General features: G+C 37.1%; 1 protein-coding gene across 1 annotated transcript; it reads right to left on the reverse strand.

Moving 5' to 3' along the window:
• Positions 1-21,632: 21,632 nt before the first annotated feature.
• On the reverse strand, positions 21,633-22,167 carry LOC148216073 (zinc finger protein with KRAB and SCAN domains 3-like). The gene is made up of 2 exons (XM_088140896.1): positions 21,982-22,167; positions 21,633-21,899 (listed from the first exon to the last, which is right to left on the reverse strand). Exons 1-2 carry the CDS (start codon positions 22,165-22,167, stop codon positions 21,633-21,635), a joined length of 453 nt encoding a protein of 150 aa, XP_087997022.1.
• Between the last annotated feature and the right edge of the window lie 746 nt (positions 22,168-22,913).

The raw sequence follows: 22,913 nt of genomic DNA on the forward strand, positions 1-22,913 counted from the left end.
AATATTACTTTCCCAATAGAATTAAAGAACATGTGGAATAGAAGGGCATATGGAAAATGCTTGGAACAGAATGAAGAATAATATTGCAGGCTGCCATAAAAGTATGGGGAGTTATGTTAATGCAAAATAAGAAAAAGGATCCTTGGAGAAATGATGGAATGAAATAAATTGTGGATAAGAAAATACAGAATGATTTTGATGGAAAGAAAATTCATTTTGAAAATAGGTGAAAAGGCCTAGATAAAAAGTTTCCAGAGGAGTGATTTGAATTAAAAATAGAAGTGATTAAATTATCTCGGACAAAAATGAAGTGAGAAAATACTGGAAGGAGTGTTTTAGATATTTGCATGTTAATTTTAACAGTACACTGAAGAGTGAAATTGAAATGAATGGTATAAGTGTTAATGTCCAAGGGGGGGAAAAGATTAAAAAGCAGTCATGAATGCTGTATGAAGAATGTAGGGCTACAGGTATAGATGGCATAACAGGAAAAATGTTAAAATACAGGTGCGGTTTGGCTATAGAATGGATGTGTAACTTGCATAGTTTATTCACGAACACTTCATTTGAGTTCTGATGACTGGAAGAATGCCATTATTATTACCTTTTACAAAGAAGGTAGAATGAGTGGATTGAAAAACAAAACAAAATGAAACACTACAGGTAACTAATTTGTTAAGTGTTCCTGGAAAATGTATAGCAGGATTCTAACAGAAATAGTAGGGAAGGTGACAATGAGCAAATCTGGAAAGCGCAGACCAGACTTTATCTCTTCAGAAGGTCACAGAGAAATATATGAATGTATGTTTGTTGATTTAGAGAATGTGAATTGGCTCGAATAATGGAATGTTTTGCATGAATGTGGAGCTGAAAGTTCATTGCCGAATGTCATTAGAACAGTATATGATTAAAGTAAAGCATATATAATAAAAAAATGGAAAGTTTAATAAGTGATTCAGCATTGAGTAAGGAGTAACAGAATGACATGTGATATTCTGTATTATTTAATGTATTTATGAGTAATTTATTTTATTCATCATTTATATAGCCGCCCATCTCACACAAGGTGACCCTGTACAATGTATAAAGTATACTTTATACACTATAGCCTAATGTATAAGGCATACTTGTGACAACATTAGAGATATGTTAACTGGGGATGTAAATATACAGGGACTTTGTAAGCAGATAATACCATATATTGGCTAAATATCTGAACAATTTCCAGCAAATAATATATACAAGATATGCAATTAAAAATATAGGTATAGAAATCAATGTATCAAAGACCAAGGCAATTGTGTTGGATAGAGTAAATAGAGTGCATGATGACAACCTAGAGCAAATAGATGAATTTGTGTATCATGGTAGAATGTTTACTAAAGATGAGAAAATGGGTGGAGACATTTTAAGATATGCAAATGTTAAGATGAGAGAAAGATGAGGGAGCAACTCAGATGCCTGCTGGCAAAGTAGGGTGGGCTGGGGGGACAGTAGTGGTGATAGATGTAGCAGTGCCAAGTGACAGCAACATCAGGAAGAAAGAGTATGAGAAACTGGAGAAGTACCAGGCCTGAAAGAGGAACTAGAGAAGGTATAGAAAGTAAAGGCCAAAGTGGTCCCAGTGGTGGTAGGAGCACTCAGAGCTGTGACTCCTAAGCTGGAAGAGTGGCTCCAACAGGTCCCAGGAACAACTTCAGAGTTCTCTGTCCAGAAGACCACAGTGCTAGGAACAGCACAGATATTGCACAAAACCCTCAAACTCCCAGGTCTCTGTTAGAGGACCCAAGATTAAGGAAGGACTAGATATGGGTACAAGTTCAAGAGGGGATTTTTTTTTTTAATAAGGGAGGGAGGGAAGGGAGGAGAAGGAACAAGGGAGGCAGGTAGGAGGGAGGCAGGGAAGGAAGGAAAACAAAAGATGGAAGGAAGAGCGAGAGAGGGAGGAAGGAAGGAAGGAAGGAAGGAAGGAAGGAAGGAAGGAAGGAAGGAAGGAAGAGGAAATGAGGGAGGAAAGGAAAGAAAAGAGGGAGGGAGGGAGAGAGGGAGGAAGATTTCTGCTAGCTTCCCACTAGCAAAGTCAATGGGGGAGCCAGGAGCAAGTTGTAAGTTGCTCACACTCCCACTGTTTTTTGCCCTTGGTTACTCTGTTTCTCTGTTTAGGTAAGGAAACATCTCTGAACTGATGATCCAATGGGTCATGGGTTGTCTAGTATCTATTAAAACTACAAACATTAAAACCTGGCACCAAAATTATACTTTCACATACAGTCCATCATTCACTCCTCTCATCAATCTCATCCTATCCCAGTGCTTGGGGGAAAAGCCAGGAATTAAGTATTTTTGGAAGGCTAGGAGGGTGGGGGCCTGCTATCCTATATAACCTGGCCCTGTATCATATAGGGCTTTAAAGGTAACAACTAGCACCTTGAATTACACTTGGAAGGAAACCAAGAGCCAGTGCAGCTTGCACAATAGAGGTGTTACATATTTAAACCTGGGGGCACTCATTACTGTGAGTGCCACTGCAGTCTGGACCAGTTGGAACTTCTGGGTGGTCTTCAAGGGCAGCCCTATGTAGAGTTTGTTGCAGTAATCCAAATGGGAAGTGACCGAGACATGAATGACCATGAGCGAGGCCTCCTGGTCCAGGAAGGGGTGCAATTGGTACACCAGATGAATCTGGCAAAGGCCCCCCTAGCCATGGTTGCCACTTGCTCCTTAAACAGGAGCTGTGAGTCTAGGAGGACCCCCAAATTATGCACCACTTCAGTCCGGGGAGTGCCATCCTGTCCAGAGGCAGAGATGAAATATCACCTGGGGGGCCAAAACCCAGAGCCACTCTATCTTGCCAGGCTTGAGTTGAAGCTGGTTCCTCCCCATCCAGACCCTTACAGCTTCCAGATGCTCAGTCAGCACTGCTACAGGATCATATGCGTATCTTGCAGAGAATGAATATTAAAAAAAAAAAAAAAAGCCCACTTTGCTGTGTGGAAATGACAGTTGGATATAGGAGAAGAAGCAGAAGTAAGTTGAATGGAGTGTGAATGGGGTACTTTAAAAGTGGGTATGTTATAGCAATATGAAATAGAATCAAGAATGAATAAGTGATGAATGAATATGGGCTAAATAAAAAATGAGTGACTAGTACAAAAGAAGTACATTGAGTTAGTTTGGTAAGATAGAAAGATTGAGGATCAGATTGCCAAACAAATATATGAAGGGAAAGTGAATGAGTGACAAGGAAGGGAAGTCAAGTTAATTGGAGTTGATGAGATCCTTAAACAGGGTATTGGGAAATTTAAAGAACAAAATGCAGTGATGAAGCATGTGTGGGTAGAGGGAGTAAGATGGCATGCAAAGTAAGTGGTTTAGTGAATGGTTTGATGTAAACGAGATTTAGTTACATTTCCTTTTCATTTCTTATCCCATGCTTCAATTTCTTTGGCTTGCTATTCTGTACTTTGCATAATGTAATTTACCCTGAAGTGGATTAGCATAATGGGTATGTATACTGTATATCTGAAGATTATCAGTCCCAGGACTGAGCCCATGGCACTTCACTAAATTTTCCTTTCTACTTTTGATGAAACAAATTGATGAGCACTCTTTGAATACATCTTTTAAGACAACTATAGATCCTCCTAATAGAAGCATCATATGGACTATACTTAGCTAGCTTCCTAATTGGACTATCTGTGGTACTTTAAGTCCACAGTATTTCCACTATCTATTGAGGAAGTTATGTAATGTAAAACTATTAAATAAAGTTAGTTTGGCAAGACTTATTCTTAGCAAATTCATGCTGACTTCTGGTGATCACTCTGTTGTTATCAAAGTTCTCCCAGATCAATTTCTTCATGAATTGCAGTATAATATTCTGACATAGCTTCCAGTTCTCTCTCTTTTTTATTATGCATTTCTCCTCATCATCTGGTCTGGCACTTGTTTTCTAGAATGAATTAATTTATTATAGCATAAATTCTTATAGACTGCATTCCATTTCATCACATGCTGCATCACATTAATCAGATGCAGTAAATACTATCACTGCATCTAGCAATATTATGACACTGGGGGATTCTATCTGTTTAAATAATTGCTCCTATAGGAAAGGCAAAGTAAATCCCCAATACTGTATATCCTAACTCTGATAGGTTTGCTATTTTACCATGACATATATTTCCTATTAAATAAACGATACTTAAATTTTCTAATCACATGACCGTACGTTTTTACTACAGCAGGGCTGAACCATCTTGTAGCTATTACATCTTAGTATAATCATGTTCCATTTATGTAGAATAAATATCACTTTTCAAAGATGTGTATGCTTTTCTTGGCTGTATCCCCAGTATTAAAATCTATCAAGACACCAAGAGTTATGAATATAGTACTTCCAACATGGGAATTTTCCAAAACAATTATGATACAATATTGGGAGAATAAATCCACAGTAGATTGACAAATGACACATGTCAGCAATGTTTGAATTAATGATTTTAAATAGAGGGGCAAGGCGGAGAACTTTCAAACAATCTAGTCAAATTATTTGAGTAATGTATTTCTGAAATAAATTTCCAAACATTTTCCTCTTTATTTCTTCTGTGTGGTTCATGTATTGTTATATAGTCCATTTAAATCATGTTTCATTTGCATTACTATTACAATATTAAACTTGGCAATTGTACTTTGTTACTGCTGTATTATTACTATTTATAAAAGCAAAAAGAAGAAATTACCAGATTTAGATGTTGGCAGGAGATCCATCCATGAAAAAGCAAAAGCAAGCCTACCAGGAAAAAAAAATGCATAAATTGGCTTTTGATCAGTAAAAATACTAACAATTTCTCAAACTTCAACCCATCTCCTCCCCCTCCCCCTCATCCTTGAGGAAAAATAATCAAGCAAATAGATGAAATCTTGTTCCAGGGCTCAGAACAGAATTGGGAAATATATATTATTAATACAGTATTACCTTATTGCTTTAATTTTATTTGTTGCTTTAATAATACAAAACTTCCAGTCTGAACAAGTAAACAACTTTAGCTTTTACCCCTTTAATATATGGCTTAGGGCAAAAGATTACTTGCTGCAGCAAAATGCCCATTGACTTGCTTCCATTATTCTTAGCCAGCAGGCTTTACCACCTGCAAGAGAAGAGGAAGTTAATCTGCTTTATATGACAGAATCCCAAGACCATGGTAATAGCTGAAAAAGAGATGTAATGAAGGGTCATCACACAGCACAACTTCAGATTATACCTATTTGCTTTCTGATTTTAACTGCATCATTATGATAAATATTAGGGGGTGGATTTGACCAGGTGCACAAAGAAGAGAAAAGAGAATGTCAAACTTTTAAACAAGGGGCAGTAGATTAAAAAAATAGTTTTAACATGTAATTTATTCCATTTTCTTTCAAATGTTTTGTTTAGAGTGGATAACAGATGACAAGAAATCTGATCTCTCATATGATAAAATTCTCATTAAAGCCTTCTTTCAAATCTGTGCTTCCTTTCTTAAGGAAAGGACTGATTCGCATTCAAGTTGTTGATCAATCCTCAAGTGTTGGTTTAATACAATAGGTTGACCTCATTGAAAATGTATTACACAGGTACTGCAGAGAGAAGGTGCTATTTTCCAAGACATTCTCATCTGCAGATCCCATTTAAATTAGGTTTTCAATCAGGTTCATCACTAATTTACAAGCCCTTATCATGGCAAGCAAAAAGTTAATTGTTCTTTTTGTGTCTCAGAATAAGAGTGGACTGAAGAAGATTAGCAAATATGTTCAAGAGGACTGGCTTATGTACAGAAGACACTCACTAAGCAAAACAAAGTCCTTGGTTGGATGATCAGCCAATATAAATCACATTACTCAGCAAGTCACAGTGAGCATAAGGGTAAGGGGCTAAAATATTATACATTTACATATGCCTACTAGAAAATACTATCTTAAAAAAAGGAGGTGGAAACTTTAATTCAGGCCTATAAATATGACCAAATAGACAGGGATACAAATTCATATTTTGTAAACTAGAAATCAAAGCTTCTTAGACAAATATCTCAATTTAACCTTGTCCCACACGTAAAATATTTTTAATGTGATTTTTGACAAAGTGCAAATTTTTGTAAGTGTGTAATAAAAAAATGACCTGGCTTCTGAAACTGGGGAGAAAGGGTTGGAGACTCTGGAGGCAGAAGGGTCATTTTCAGATTTAACAGGTAACATGCTCAATTCTTGATTTTCCAGGTGTTCCCGGTACCTGTACAGAAACTCATTTAACGTTCTGAGACAAGGAACACTTTCTGCAGGAAATGGCAGTCAGTTTGTCATGCTGCTGGCCAAACTACTATAATGAAGCAGGGAATTTTGAATTTTCACGATCTGTCTAATGGAAATATCTACAAGCTGCACAGTGATCCTAATATATTCTTGAACACTTAAGATGTCCTGGGATATTTCGGGTTTGTTAAAAAGAGGTATGTTAACAACCTCTGAAAAATTTCTGAATTCTCACTAGTGGGTGAATAATTATATTTTTAGTATCTCTCTGCATCTTTCTGTATTGTTTTAAAAAATACCTGTGTGTGTGTGTGTGTGTGTGTGCAGAACAGAACAATCCTGCAATCTCTTTGTAGTTAAGCTTTTCCAGTATAACTTCTAATCATTTCTGCTTTTAAAATGTCACATTTGTTTTTCTCAACTCAGTTGGGCAAGCTAACCAGAGAAAATCATCTGCGTATTCTCTAGTGTTCAGCATGCGGGGGATTTATTCAAAAGTTCTGATAGCATGTAGCCCTACTCAAAATGCCATCTCCATCTTGGCTGAATCGATTTATCTGCAAAATTACAGCACTTAAGGGCCAAAGCACCTCCATTGTCCTGGTCTCTTTCCAAATCTTTGCTAGTTATTAACTTATACGGTTCATTCCTTGGAACAATTTGTTCTTGGCTTTAGCTTCTTTTGCTCTCCTGTGTACAATGTCTTTCCCATTCTGCCTTGGTTGTTTAATGCATTTTTTTTGTCCATTTTTCTGGATGTATTCCTATATTTCTTTTATTCCTTAGTGCTTTTTCCATTCTCCATGCAATCTTACCCTAAGCATGCTTGTTGAAATATAACATTTTGCTATTTTTACAACTTACCTCCCAAGAAAATGTCTTTAGATTTGTATATAAAATAATTTTCTTTCAACTTGAACAGCCCACTCTAGATGTGTGTCATGTTGGCTGAAGTTATACAGCATGATGCATATGGAGGGCAACATATTGAGAAAGATTGTTGTAGAGCTTTAGGATCCAAATTTGATGCCAATGCATGCTTCACATAAGCCAATGTTCGTTAGCTGTCTGGAAACCAAGTCAATGGAAGCTATGGCTGTGGGAATCCACTGAACATTTCAAAATCCCTGTCCCATGTCTCAAGTATGTCAAAAAAGAAAACTTATCATTCTACTTCTTGAAGGCAGTCTTTTGTAGAAGCCCATTTCTGTACTCATCTATGATTTAGAGAAGATAAGTATACATAAATATGCATTAAATAAATATTTAGATACTCATTTTTAAATGAACTTGCTCTCCATGTACACATTTCTCTCAAAAAAGCATTTTAAAGCACCTATGGTGGTACTTTTGCTGCTTAATTGCTCAGGATCTTGCCTAAAAAAGAGAAGCTTCGAGGGCTGATGCTTGATAATTTGGGGGGTGGAGGGGTGGGGGAAAATAGAGAATGAATCCCGGAGTCTTCTTAATTATTACCAAACTTCAGTAGTTCTTCAACTTCTTTGAACTACGTTCAGTAGTTCTTAAACATGTTCAATATCTCTGATAGCACTTGATGAACCATGTTTTTAAAAGTGTCAGGTTATTAAGAGCTATCTTAGAAAAAAAAAAAAACTGTTGATGGACAAGCTAGAGTGAGAAGATTGGGATTGTTTTATATTATGAAAATCCTAATAAGGACAGTTTCAATATACTGGTTTATTTTTGAAACAGAACAAGAAGTACAATAGGCTTTGTAACAGTCATATTTCTATAGCACGCTAGAAGCCCAGAAGATTGACGGATGATCCTCCATGATCCAACATTCAGGGAAGATTTTTAAACATGGCCTATAGATGATGGTAGAATCCTTGTTCTAGTCATGTCAGAGAATGCATTGAAATTATATGAAAATTCAGAGACTAATAATTATTTAATAGTATTTAGATACATTTTCTCCAAGTGCCCCACTTGTTTGAAATATGGATGTATAATCTTAATAAATATGAATAATAATCTCTTCAAGGACAACTGATACACCAAAAAAGAAGGAAGCTAAAGTTAAACTAAAGCTCTCTTGGAAACACCAACATTTACATTAATTCTGTTCTGTAGACAGATGACTTCATTATCCTTATCTGTTCATTCAATATATCTTTGATAGGAATTTATATTAAAGCAAAATGAAATACATGTACACATCTGATAAATGCTCATTAAATGACTTAAAGCTTTATTTTGAATGGACAGTATTGGACCTTTGTGTGTTAAGTTCAGAAAACCATTTTTTTTTCTTTGAACCATATACAGTGTCCAGCTTGATTAGGAATTTTCCTGATTAGGAATGTTTTTAATGATAGAACTTTTTTTTTTATTGCAACAAGGGACTTCGTGTTTCTCAAATGCATTAGTAATAGCTATATAGCTAGCTGGATTCTTACAAAGCAACACAAAACAAAAGAAATTAAAAACTGTAAGTCCTGAAAAGACTATGGACTGGATGATGAAGGCTATAGCCAACAATTTCTTGTGCTGTGAAGCATTTATTCACTGGCTATAATGGGCTACTTGATAGAATTATAATTCAAATAATAAACTCCTACAACAAATAATAGTGGGCACCACCATATGTTTGATTTGTAAAGCATTCTCAAACATGTTAAAACCAATCCTTTTTTCTTCATTTTGTCATCACTATCTGTGCATGCAAAATGCATTCAACGAGGTATTGTCCATATGCTTGTGAGTCTTGAGCTCACAGAGACCAGCTGTTAGAACGAGCCAGCCAATAGCTGAGTACAGAAAGTGCAAATGAATCAGCATTCACTCTATTGGCTTTAATTTTCCAATCCCTGAATTTACTACTCCCTTCCCGAGTTTTGACTACTCCGTGAATACACCACCACTCTTTCTTCATAGAGAGACAAGTACATTTTTAGCATTCTGCCTCTCTATGAATTTACCTACTTTTTAAATGTACATTTTTCTGGTGAGTGGTGCAGAGGAGCTTCCAAGACAAGATTCACTTCTGAAACAATCCATTGATGTATCTCCAAATCCCATTTATCTACCTGGCATTAGATCAATTTTGTTGGTAGGTGCTATTCCCTTTGCAGAAAACCCAATAAGAGTTTCATTCTGGCAAGTCACCATTCCTGGGTTCTTGGTGGATTGAAACAGCTGAAAATTTGGGACCAGTGGCACATCAGGTAGTCTGTTCAATGGATGGAAAAAAAAAACCCACAAACAATTTTTGTTATTTCAGAACAAGCAAAGGATTCAAGTCACAGATTTATATTCAAGTACCTAACAGACAATTAATACAACAAATTCATAACATTTCTCTTTTTTCTTTTGTTCTTGACATAATATACCAATTCTTCATGTATCATTAGTGTTACACCTACACATTCCCTTGAAGTCCATTGATTTATCATTATCCAAATCAGACCCATGTTCTCTCTAGAGTGCAGGTAACAATGGTACTATTATCATTAACTACATTTTCTTCTTTTTGTGTTGCCCGGGGGTGGGCTGCTTGGTTGTAAATGCAAATAGTGCAGCAAAGCTGTTTTTGGCTGTTCATAACTAGAAGTTTACATTATATATTTCTTATTGGATCTATGGAGGGAGGGGAATTTGGTAGATTCCCTGGGATATTATATTCTCAAATCCAGGCTTTGCTATACTATTTGCATTCGGAACCAATAGCCATATAGTCAGGCGGACAGTATTACATGGGTATCTTGTTATAAGAATAACTTTAGACAATGATAACCATGTAAGTTGGAGGGAATGGATCTTCTTGTAATTGCAGATAGACATGCTAGCAGGGCATAATGCTGCTAGGAGAAATGTCTAGTGATTTTTCCATTTAAGATGTATCCTGCTTGTGAGTAAATTTTCTTTCTCCCCCTTAATTTGGAAAAAAAAAAAAAAGTCACCTCCTTCTTCATCTTCCTACCTCTTGCATCCAGGCTGACTATTGCTTCTCTACTCCTTCCTCTACACTCTCCCCCCCACCCCCATGTCTGATAATGTTAAGTGATATATCTTACATCCACAGATCCATAGCTCTTTTTATGTATTTTCTTTCCTTTATTCCCTATCCACTCCCTAAGGTAGTATTGTCCAAGCTGACTAGGGAATTCTGGGAGTTGAAGTCCACTCATCTTAAAGTGGCCAAGTTTGGGCAACACTGCCCTAAGGTAACCTTCACTTCCCTTTAGAAGTCCCCTGATTCTGATTCTTTGCAGACTCCACACAGCCTGAAAAAAAAAAAAAATCCATTATTTCTTTCTGTGATCCATTTACTTACATTTTCCTTTTATTTACCTTAGCATCCAAGAATCTTTATTCTCTGCTTCTGACTCCCAGTTAATGACCCGTGCAACCAAAAGTTTTAGAACCTAAGCTAAAGCTAAGCTTTGTTTCTCATAGTAAACCCTTATCATTTTGCATGAGGTTCATTCACATTTTCCAACTTTACTGCAAGCTTCTGGGTTATAGTTATTTTTGAGATTAACATCTCAGCCAAGAAGATAATTGTCAATTTACTGTTTCTGTATTTTTTTCTAATTTCTTCCATATACCACCTCTCCATTAGTCTGAACTAAATAAATCCTGGTGTTTTATTATTCAATTCCTTCAACAAGTTTCCACAATCTACTTCAACTAACATGAACATTATCTCCTACTTCTAAAGGAAGTAATCATAACACTGTTTCTGCTTTTCTTGCCTCAGTTTAAATTGCTCTAATATACTCCCTTGATCATTTTGAAGCTTTAATAAGACTCTGTTAATGGTAACCTTCATCTTAAATGTTGTCCCATTAACAATTGGGCTGGTGATTAATTGCTCAATATAGAAGTATTTCTGTAAGCCAAAGCTTATAAGGGATAGATTAGCTTGAATATGCATTCAACTGTTACTGAACTGAGGAAGAAAAAAAATCATTTGGCAAGGATGGTAAGGAGGTGGTCCACTTTGTAGAATCATAGGACAGAGAGGACTATTTAAGCTATTGATTCCAGTGCCTTGCTCTATGCAGAAATCCAAACTAAAGTGCCTACAACAGATGGCTGTTCAGCCTCTGCCTGAACACATCCAGTAAAGAAGAGTTCATTGCTTCTCTGGATAATTGATTTCATTGACAAACAGCTCATATTGTTAGGAAACCAACCAGATTTTCCTTCTTTTAACTTAAACCCATTACTCCATTTCAGGCCTCCAGGGATGATAAACAGAAGGTCTTTGTAGCCTGTATAGCATCCTCTCAGGTACTTCAAAAGGGCCGTCATGTCCCTGCTTCTCTTCTTTAGGCTAAAAATAATTCCCTTAATCTCATGTATTTCAGGAAGAAAATGGTGGGCTATCCTCTCTCTCTCTTTCAAATATGTGAGGGATAAGTTACATACATACATAAATAGCAGCAGGGATATAAAGGTGATTTGGAGTAAGGTGGGATGAGGTAGAACTTCATATTTGAATACATACATACACTCTCTTCAATGGCTTTTATTTGACAAATCCAGCTCTACACTTTAAAGAGCCACTGTGGTGTAGTGTGTTTCATTAAAATAAAACTCTAAGAAAGTATTCAGCAGGAAGATTTTATTTGCTTCTGTGAGTATTCATCTTAGATCTTTCCTGGCTCAGCTTACAAGCTGACCAAGTTCTGTTAAACAATTCATTGTTCTCTTTCAGAACCTGTGTCTATCCATATAGATCAGTTACTTCTGAATATACATTTGTTCAACATAATATCCCTTTCCTTTTTTCCTTAGGAAACTAAAACATAAATTATTTGCAAGACATATTTGCTAACATTACCTCCTTAGATCCCCCTTCCAGCTAAAATCAGAGGTTTCAAACCAGTAATTTGATGGAACAAATTCATGTCCTGAATTCAGTCAGTTAACAAAGGCATTCCAGCTGTCTTTAAATTCTAGAGGCATTCCAGCTGTCTTTAAATTCCATGGTATCTGGACAGCTTATTTTTGACCTTTTCCCTTATTGAATATAACCCTAGTTCTATTCCACACCTCATGAATCAAACTCAGGATCTGTTGATAGTTGCTGTTAAGTATCAGTGTATGATGCTTTATGCTTGTAACAAGACAGATGATGAATTAACTATTATAGTGAAGTATCATGTGTTCAGGTATAGTTATCTCATATGATTTGGGGGTTTTAGTCATAATTCCAGGTGATCAATTTCTGTGTTTCTTTGAGACAGTTTATTCCAGGTACATTCATGTAGGTGAATCCTTCTTCAGAGTTGGGACAATTCTGGCTGAGCAGCATTACTATCTTCATAGTTTAAAACCCATTCATTATAATTTTTATTAACCAAACAGTACTCAAGTTCAGGCTGCCAGTCATGAAAAAACAGCAATTCTGTCATTCCAATTAACCAACCAAACAATATTTTCCATAAATATATTTCAGGACATATGTTTATGTATGTGCATTTTTCTGATTATTTGCAATCTGACATTGCAATCTGACGTATATCTATTATAGTTATTATATTAAAGTTATCATCTATCTCTGAGAAATACCTGTGAAAGAAGGTATGTGTGGAAAGACTGATTGTAAAAGCAAATAAACCAAAATGCTGAAATTCTCCAAACGTTTCCCATCAGCTTACCTCCATTCTCCTCTTGCATTTCAAAGCTCATATGAGTTGTAAAGGTGAAATATTACCAATTTTGCAATGAAGCACTTTCCCCCAAGATTCATGATTGTATGCAGTTATGGTGGCTGGATTGGAAACACATTCTAATTAATACACATAGGAAGCAACATGTTCTAGAAACTTTTCTAGAAACTTTTATTCAGGAACTGTCAAGTGTGTAGTTCCTACCAATATAAAAATGTCTCATCTACTATACAAGGTCTACATAACCACTGTAATTCAAAAAAAACCCCAACAACTAGCTTTGCTTCAGTGTTTAATGAACTGGAACTCAGTTCATAAATAAATAATGAAATAAACAGATTCAGCTCCTAAACAGACAACAGCATGGTGAAATTTCTAGCAGGGACTAGAAATCAAGTGCTATGAAAAGAGACTGAATAGACTAGATATCTTTAGTCTTGAGAGAAGAAATATGTCAGCACTTTTCAAATACCTAAAAGGTTTCATATAGAAGAACAGGAAATATTCTCTTTTGTTTCAGGGTACCAGAATAATGTATTTAAATTACAGAAAAGCTGATTCAGATTGAATGTTAGAAAAAAATTTCCATACTGTAACAAAGACTAACAGCAGAATCAATTATCCAGAGAAGTAGTGGGCTCTCATTCATTTGATGCTTAGATAGTCATCTGCCTATGATGCTTTAGTATGGCTTTCTGTACTGAGCAGAAGATTGGCCTTGATGGCCTGAATTATTTTGTGATGGATTCTGGTATTCACTGACGCCTTCATATAAATACAATAGTATTTATATAAATATATTCCGTAGTAACAAGACAGCATGATTTTGATCTTAATGGTACTTTGAAGGTTTTAGACATCTGGGAAAATATCATAGTTCAGTTTTTAACATCTCCAGAATCTTGTTCAGGAATTACTGCTCACCACATGAATGAATTTCATCCTTTTAAAGTTACACCAAGGTATCCAATCAGCAAACTTCTATTACAGGAAAATCATCTGTACCAAGCTGGTATTTATAGTACAGGTATATGCACATAGCTTCTGCAAGTCAGATCCCTGGGCAAACACACACACTCATTTGGAAACCAAACTGCATATGTATAAATGTCCAAAGTTGCTTTATGATATTTCTATTGTACGCATGGATTTCTCTGCTGATTGGATAATACCTATTAAACATTATTTTAGAAAGCAAAAGATATTTAAATATAGTTTTAAAAATCACATATAAGAAGATAGTGGGATGTACAAAGCTAAATGTTCTAAAAGCACTTGGATGCTAAGACTTTGGTTAGGTGGTTTACCTGGATGGTTGCAGTTCTAGTATTATGAATTATTAGTGCTCAATGATTTATTAATATCTTATTGTTTTATGATCATCATCTTTGGCTTGTGATTTTGCATTTGTTTTATGATTATATATTCATATATATATTATATTATATTTTCTTCTTACTTGTGAAACAATCTGAAGGATTGAAGGATAAAATCATATGTACTAAATAAATAATTTAGGACATGAGAACAGTGAACATAGGCTCAGTGTGCATCTCATAATATTTCAATTCCCCTTACAACAACTTGATATGATAATATTGTATTATTAATATACAACTGCTGAGGGGATGAAAATAGGATACAGTAACTTACTTGAAGTTACTTAATGAGTTCATAGCTGTGTTAACATTTGAATTACTGGCTGCTTAGCTCACCCCATGTGTGCAGTGTATGTTCCTAAAATAAGTTTGAAGTATGGATGGGAAAGAAATGCATTTGGCCTGAATATATGCAAATGTATCAGTTTTCAAAATTTAAACCAATAAATAAATAAAAGCTCAGTTATTCTTTCAACTTCATATTTCTCTGAATTCTGCATTGTTGTTAGCACTTGTCCTGCTTAGCTACAGAGTCAACCTGTTTTGACTACACTTACCCAGTTCTTACAGTGAAGCTTATTAATATATGATATAATGAGGGGTTTTGTTTTTCAGCTAGCTTGTCACAGAGCCTGACATGGATTAGACCTGAGTGGGAGTGGCTGGCCCAAGATCACCCAGCTGGCTTCCATTACTAAGGGAAAACTGGAACATTGGTTTTCCCCATGCCTAGTCCAACATCTTGCCACTACACCACACTGGCTGTCAGTTGAATTTAGTTTACGTTTAATGGGAAAAATGTACAAAAGTGTGCACAAAAACAGAATGAATAAAATGTATAAAATGTGTTATACATATGGCAGAATTTCTAACAAAGTATATATCTTTGGAGAAATGTATACAAGAAAAACTTACACCTTTTAGTGTGAATATTTAAAAAGATCAATTCCCCAGAAAGTAGGGGAATTGAGAAATTTATGGATTAAAAAAAAAAAAAATTGACTAATTTGCAAAATCAGATTCCAAGAGAAACTGAAATTTATAGAAATGCCCATTCTTAACTTAAAGTTAGTCCTACTACTATCAAGGCCTTCTGATACTTTTAAAGTTGAGCAAAGAACAGGACAGAGATAATAATATACTTATTCATCCTGTTTCTATCTCAAAATTAGATTATACCTTCACAGATTGTGCCCATGTAATAGGATTTCTTGTAAGGAATTATATAAAAACCTAAGGGCTACTTACTCTACTATTGTCTCCTGTGCTATTAATTTTCCCAAGCCAACTGCCCTGATAATCTGAGCATTTCTGTATATAGTAATATCTGAAAGTAAAATAAAATGTTTTCATATCTCATCTGCTGTCAGTATTACATTCTTTATACCCTAAGAACATGAAAAATGTATCATTAAGCGGCAATCACTGAGTTATTTTGTACAGAAAGAGCAAATTGATTGTTAAATTTTTATTCTCTGAATGGCTGTAAGGTTAGCATGGTTGATGGCTACTATGGCCCCATAAGTCTTTCTATGTACCAGTGGAGCATTAAATGAATGACTACAAATCTGTTTATTTGCACTATGGAGGTCCTTTTTAAATACCTCTGTAAAATGTTTAGATCATTTTAGTATTCACCAGATAAACTTTGCTGTAGGTACTAACAGCTTTGACTGAAATATGAGCTCATGTATATTAGATTAATCCTATTTGTGCAGTCTTCCCCAACCTGATGCTCACCTGGTGTGTTGTGACTGCATTCCCAGAATTTACAATCCATTCTGAAAGTCTATCATATACTTTTAAATTTAAAGTCTTAGCAAGTTACTTTACTAATTACATCAACTTTATTTTTCTTTAATACATTTAATGAAACATAAATAATCATGAGATTCTGCAGTGATTTAAGATATGAGTTTGCAGACTCAAGAAATTGATGGTTGACAGATGTTCATAGATTGACTGGTGAATATGAGTTGATCTGATTGCAATTGCACTGGTTTTTCCATGAGGAAATTGGAGTGATTCAGACAAATATTAAACATCATAACTGAGATCAGTTCAGTTTAGAAAGACTTTCACCTCAGAGTAAATGTCAAGCTTCTGTGACTTCAACATTCAAAGAAAATGTTTAAAATGGGATTTTAGAAAATAAATGAGAAGAACAAAACAATATAGCAGGATACAGTCCAAAGAGATCAGAGAACATAAGAACAATGATCATAAAAACAGCTCACCTGAATCTGTCAAAAATCCTACACGGTCAGTCAGATACTATAGGAAGTCTGAGAAACTGGACAGTCACATCCCTTGAGGCCAGCTTATATTTATTTTGAGAAAGTTTAAGAGTGTATTGTATTTTATTTTCTGTATTTGAAGGAGGCTTCAGTATCATAAATATAATCTTACAGCAAACTGGGACATGGACTTATATAGACAGGAGAGGGAGGCTCTGAACAGATGAAGGCAGGTTTTAAATTTTCACAATTCAGTAGAGGGAGGTACAATGGGAGACAAGAAGTGGGCCACTCATGGGGACTGCACCACAGATATATTGTTCCTGTGGCTTGTTCCAGCTTCTTGAACTTGCTCCTGGGCCCTGGGTTGTCAGCTCCTGCTGCTGAACACCAGATTGGTATGTAATAAAGCCACCTTGATTTACAACTTAATTATCAATGAAAAGGCTGATCTGGAATGTATTACTGAGACTTGGCTGGGACAGGAGGAGGGGGGTCCCCTCTCTGAGATGTGCTAGGCTGGTTTCCAGGTGTGGCACCAGCCAAGGCCCCAGGGTAGGGGAGGTGGGTTGGTGGTCGTCATCCAAGAAACTTGAGGCATCTAGGGGCCTTGCTCCTTAGATTACCAGGTGTGAGACATTACTTATTAAGTTGGGCATTAATAGGGATCAGTTGGGACTGTTGCTTGCAGCAGGGAGGCTAGTATACTAGCAACTTCCCTGCCTGAGGTTCTCAACTCCCTGACTGGGCTGCTGGTGAGGTTCCCCAGGTTTATGGTCTTGGGGGACTTTAATCTGCCTTCCCTGGGCGAGGGTCAGAGATGGCTTAGGAGTTCACAGCTACCATGGCAGCCATGGGTTTGTCCCAGGTCATTCAAGGCCTGCACAGAACAGGGGTAATACACCTGACCTGGATTTTCTGTCAGAGCAATGGCATGGTGCTCTGAAATTTGGGGGGGGGATACTGTTTTCTCCTCTGCCATGGTCAGATCACTCTCTGGTGAGCCTCCAATTCTTGACACCACCCATGTCACAGACTCGTTTAATATCCAAGGGTGAATTACCCAGACTCACCAAGATATTCCCAAGGATACACTGGACACAAACAGGCTTTCCTCTCCCCTTTTATATTGGGCTTCCTTTACTTATAAAACCAATATGCACAATACCAAAAGTGTTTTTTTTTCTACCCAGGTGTCCCACTATTACAGTTTTCATCTAACCTATATTTCTGTCACACAACTTATTATCCTACTCTAACTGTTAAACACTACTATCCCTAGAATATCTATTAATATGTCCAGGTACTAATGGTCCTGGCCTTTCCACAAATCCTGACTGCTGCTCTCTCCCTTGCTTCCTTCTGCCTCTCCTCTACACACCCAGCATACCAAAATACCCACTACTACCACACTCAGCTGTTCCAAACAGGGCTTTTTATACAATCTCTCCCCCATTTGGCCACTGAGGTGTTTTAGAATTGAAGGGGCAGGCACTCAATTCCAGCTACCTACACTCTTTTCCAGCCCATCCTTCCACATACCTCCTTCCTTTATATATATATATATATATATATATATATATATATATATAATATATATATATATAATATAAAACAACAAACTTTTTTTTTCTTTTTTCTTTGCTCTCTTCTTCAATTCTCAGGAGGTGAGACCGAGCTCAGTATCTCCCCCGAATCTTAAGAGGAAGTCCGTAATGTTATTCTGCTGTTCTGCTTTATGGGTAATGCTGAATTTGTAAGGCTGCAATGAGAGATACCACTGTGTCAGTCTTGGATTTGTATCTTTCATCTGTGGAGCCACTTCAGAGGCAGGGGGTCTGTGATTACCATAAACTCTCTACCCCAAAAGTAAATTTGGAAGGTTTTTATAGCCCATTTGATGGCATACACTTCCTTCTCGATGGTACTATACTTTTTCTCTTGAAGGTGTAACTTTTTCAAGATATAACTGATAGGATGGGCCACTCCATCATAATTTTATATGAGTACTGCACCCAATCCTACATTAGAAGTGTCCACTTGTAATTCAAATGGCTGATTAAAGACTGGACTGTGTAATATTGGTTTATCACATAAGGCTTGTTTTTTTCGAAGGCCTCTTGGTATTTTTCCATCCACCTTATTTTGTCAGGCTCTGTCTTTTTTGTAAGGTCTATTAGAGGTTGTGCTATTGTGGAAAAATGTGGTATGAATAATTGGGAATATCCAACTAATTCCAGGAATGATCTAACCTCCTCCTTAGTTTTTAGAGGTAATACTTTCTGTAAAGTTTCCACTTTTCCTTGTTTTGGTTTAACTTCTCCTTTTCCAACAATAAATCCCAAATAACGGAGTTCCTGAAAACCCAAATGACACTTTTCAGGATCTATATGTAGAGCAGCCTTCTTCAGACTTTCCAACACTAATTGTATATGTTCAAGATGTTCTTTCCAGGATTTGCTGTATAAGAGGATGTTGTCTAAGCTACATACCACTTGTCCCTTCCTGGTAATAGTTGATCCATTAGCCTCTGAAAGGTTGCAGATGCTCCATGCAACCCAAATGGAATACGGTTGAATTGGAACAGTCTATGTAGTATGGCAAATGCTGTTTTCTCCTTGGATTGGTCATCCAATGGAATCTGCCAATATCCCTTTTGTCAGATCAAATGAGGAGAAATACTGGGCACCATCTAGTTCATCGAGGACAGCATGTATTTGAGGCATTGGATAGCCATCAAATCTTGCTTCCCTATTTAGTTGTCTATAGTCCTCACAGAATCTTATCTCCCCATTCAGCTTTGGCATAAGACCACCAGTGAAGACCAGTTACTTTCAGAAGGTTCAATGATATCCATCGGAAGTATATTGTCTACTTCCATTTTCAACATCTCTTTCAACCTTTCTGGTACTCTATAGGGCTGTTGCCGAACAGACCAAGTATTACCCATGTCTATTTGATGTTTCACTTTATCTGTCAATCCTGGTTTTGTGGTGAACATTTCCTTATAGTCCAGTAGTAATTTGTTCAACTCTTCCTGTTGGCCTTTGGTTAGGTCCATGTTTAGGTCAACCTTTCCACAGGATGGATATAAGATAACATCCCATGCTTGGTCCACAAATTCAGGAGTCTGTTCCTTCAAAACTAGTAACACTAAGTCAGTCTGTTCTTTCATACCATTTGCGCAAGAGGTTAGCATGATATATCTTTTTCTTCCTATTTTTCATGGTGATTTCATAGTTGACTGGTCTAGTGTGCCTTGTCATGGTATAAGGACCCTGCCATTTCACCAGCAACTTGCTCTTCTTGCTTGGTAGTAATAGTAGTACTTGTTCTCCTACCCGAAACTCTTTTCCCTACAAACACTTATCACAGAGTTTCTTTTGTTTCTCTTTGGCCCTTACCATATGTTTCTGAGCTAGCTTTCCTAACATTTTCAACTTTTCCCGTTAGACTAAGAGATACTCTATAACATTCTTAGACCCTTCAGTCCTTTCATACCATCCTTCCCTAATCACATCCAAAATTCCCTTAGGCTGCCTTCCATACAATAATTCAAATGGACTAAAACCTGTGGATGCTTGTGGTACTTCTCTGTACACAAACAAAAGAAACAGTAACCAAACATCCCAGTGCCTGGGGTCTTGGCATGCATATTTTAAACATATCTTTCAGCATTTGATTCATCTGTTCTGTCAGCCCTTCAGCTTGTGGATGATAAGGACAAGTACGAATTCCTTTAATTTCTAACTCAGCATATAGATATTTAAGTAATGCTGATTGAAGTTGGTTCCTTGATCCATAAGAATCTCTCCAGGTATACCCACTTTACTGAAAATCTATCAGTTTCTCAGCTATTCGTTTGGCAGTTACTTTTCAGTAGGATTGTCTCTGGGTGTCTGGTGGCATAATCACATATGACCAGAATATACTTATTTCCTTTACTTGATCTAGGCAATGGTCCTACAATTTCCATAGCAATCTTGGTAAGTAGTGTAGGGATGAGAGGAACTGTCTGTAATGGTACTTTGTCCTGCTCTCTTTTTGGTTTTACCAGTTGACAGGCAGAGCAAGAATTACAGAACTGTTCTACATCCTTGCTAATCCCTGGACAATAAAATCAATCCAGGATTCTGAATGTAGTCCTATCCCTTCCCATGTGTCCTGACCACGGGTTCTTATGAGCTAACTCCATGATTGGCTTACAATACTCTTGGGAAACTACAACTTGTTCAATTATGTCCTTTGTCACTGGATGAAGTCTGATTCTAAATAGTAACCCTTCCTTTTCCTGAAACCTAGGTGTACTTTCTCTGTCCCCCTCCTCTTTTGCCATCTGCCAACAGTGATTCAAAGTAGGATCTTTTTTCTGTAATCACCCTAAATCAATATACCATTTAGGGGTCTGTAACCCTATAGGTTCCCCTCTGGCTTTATCTACCTGCTTTATTTTTTCTTGCCTAGCCTACTTTCCCCAATAAATCTGAATGGCTAGGAAGAAGTACAGGTTCACTCTTTTGAACCTCTGCCTGTTTCTCATCCTCCTTCGGCTGAGCCCTAGTAGTTATCCCCACCACTGTAGCCTTTTCCCTACAACTTTTTGAGTTGAACCATCCCTCCAGGATTGGAAAATCTGTTCCAAGGACCAACCCACAGGGCAACCTAGGGACAATCCCAACTACCATTTTCTTCTCTATTCCGTTTACCTGCACCCTAGCCTTCATTAACTCCACCATCTCAGTTTGTCTGAAAATACTAGTGAGCAATACAAACAATACCAATACAAACTATCTTTCTTACTAAATGAGGTTGTACTAAGGTTCTTCTGCTTCCAGTGTCCACCAAACCCTTAACAGCCACTCCATTAACCTTAGCTGGAACCTTTAACCTGGTCCCCAGTGGTGCATGAAAAACAGCAGACACTCCTTTCTTTTTCTGAATCCAACACTCCCTAGCCAAATGACCTTTCTTTCCACAATTATAACAACTGCTGATCGAATGACCCTTTTTCTTCAAGTTAGGAGTTAAAGCTTGTTTAACAAGTTCCTCTCTGACCTCTTCCTGCACCATTACATTCCTACTTTCTAGTACAGGCTTTCTTTCTCTTTCCTTACTCCTTTCAATTCCTTCTCTGCCTTGCTAGCTGCCAAATAGGCATCTGCTAACTCAACTGCCTTGAGACCTGTTTTAGGATGATGTTCTTGTATCCACAACCTTACTCTGGAAAGGAGTACATGAAGAAATTGCTCAAGAATGACTTCCTCTACTACTTCCTCTTTACTCTTTTCATCTGGCTTTAGCCATTTCCTTCCTAAATCTTCCAGAGGGGCCCATAACTCCCAAACACCCTCCTGGGAGTTGAATACATAACCTCTAAATCTTTATTTATATGTATATGGAGTCACACCATATCTATACAAAATTGTTTTTCACGTACTGATAACCCAATATACCCTTAGCTGGGAGATGACTATATGCTCTGAAAGTTTTCCCTGACAGACTAGGAGACAGCCTGGCTATCCACTCATCTTTTGGCCATTTACAGGACATAGCCACCCTCTCAAACTTTGTAAAATAAGCCTCAATGTTTTCCTCATCAATTAATTTGGGAATGTTCATGTCCTTGGGTCCTCCACTCCCCCTTTCCATATGTGTGGGGGTATGTGCCCCACCTGGGGACTGTATCTCTTTAAAGAGATCTAGAAGCCCTTTAAATTTGTCCCTCTGTGCCTCTTGTTCAGTTTTTTACCACTCCAGCTGATTCCTTCATTCTGCTTCCCTCAAAAGCCTATCTTCCTGTTGCTGTCGCAACATTTCAGCAACCAGGTTTGCCTAGGCCTCTGTTCCTAGCCCCTTTTCTGGCTTTTCCATTTCATCCTTGGGTTTAACCACTGGCCTACCCTGTATCTCTGTATCTGTGGTGATAGCCTCCTCTGTGGGTGTAGGAGTTCCAGCCCCTTCCACCTTTTCCATTCTTATTTGTTTTGTAAAGGCTGTAGTAAGAGGTCTGGTTTCAGCAGCAAGTATATTGGCTAAGGTTTGTAGAGTTTGTGTTCTGTGAGACCCAAACTCTCTTCCTTTGACAACCAAAGCCTTTTCATCTACAGTGTTCAAGGAATCCTGTGAGTCTGAACAAACCCACCTTTTTTAAACCTGGATTGGAAATCCTAGTTAGTTGGATATCCCAGTTAATTTGAATATCCCAGTTATCCCAAAATGTGGATATCCCACTTTTGCCACCACTTTTGTCACAGGCTTGTTTAATATCCAAGGGTGAATTACCCAGACTCATCAAGATATTCCCAAGGATACACTGCACACAAACAGGCTTTTCTCTCCTTTTATATTGGGCTTCCTTTACTTAT

This window comes from Python bivittatus, unplaced genomic scaffold (assembly GCF_059951505.1).
Source record: "Python bivittatus isolate LINGU-HERP-01145 unplaced genomic scaffold, Pbiv_v1 ctg000340_np1212, whole genome shotgun sequence".
NCBI classification, from domain to species: Eukaryota; Metazoa; Chordata; class Lepidosauria; order Squamata; family Pythonidae; genus Python; species Python bivittatus.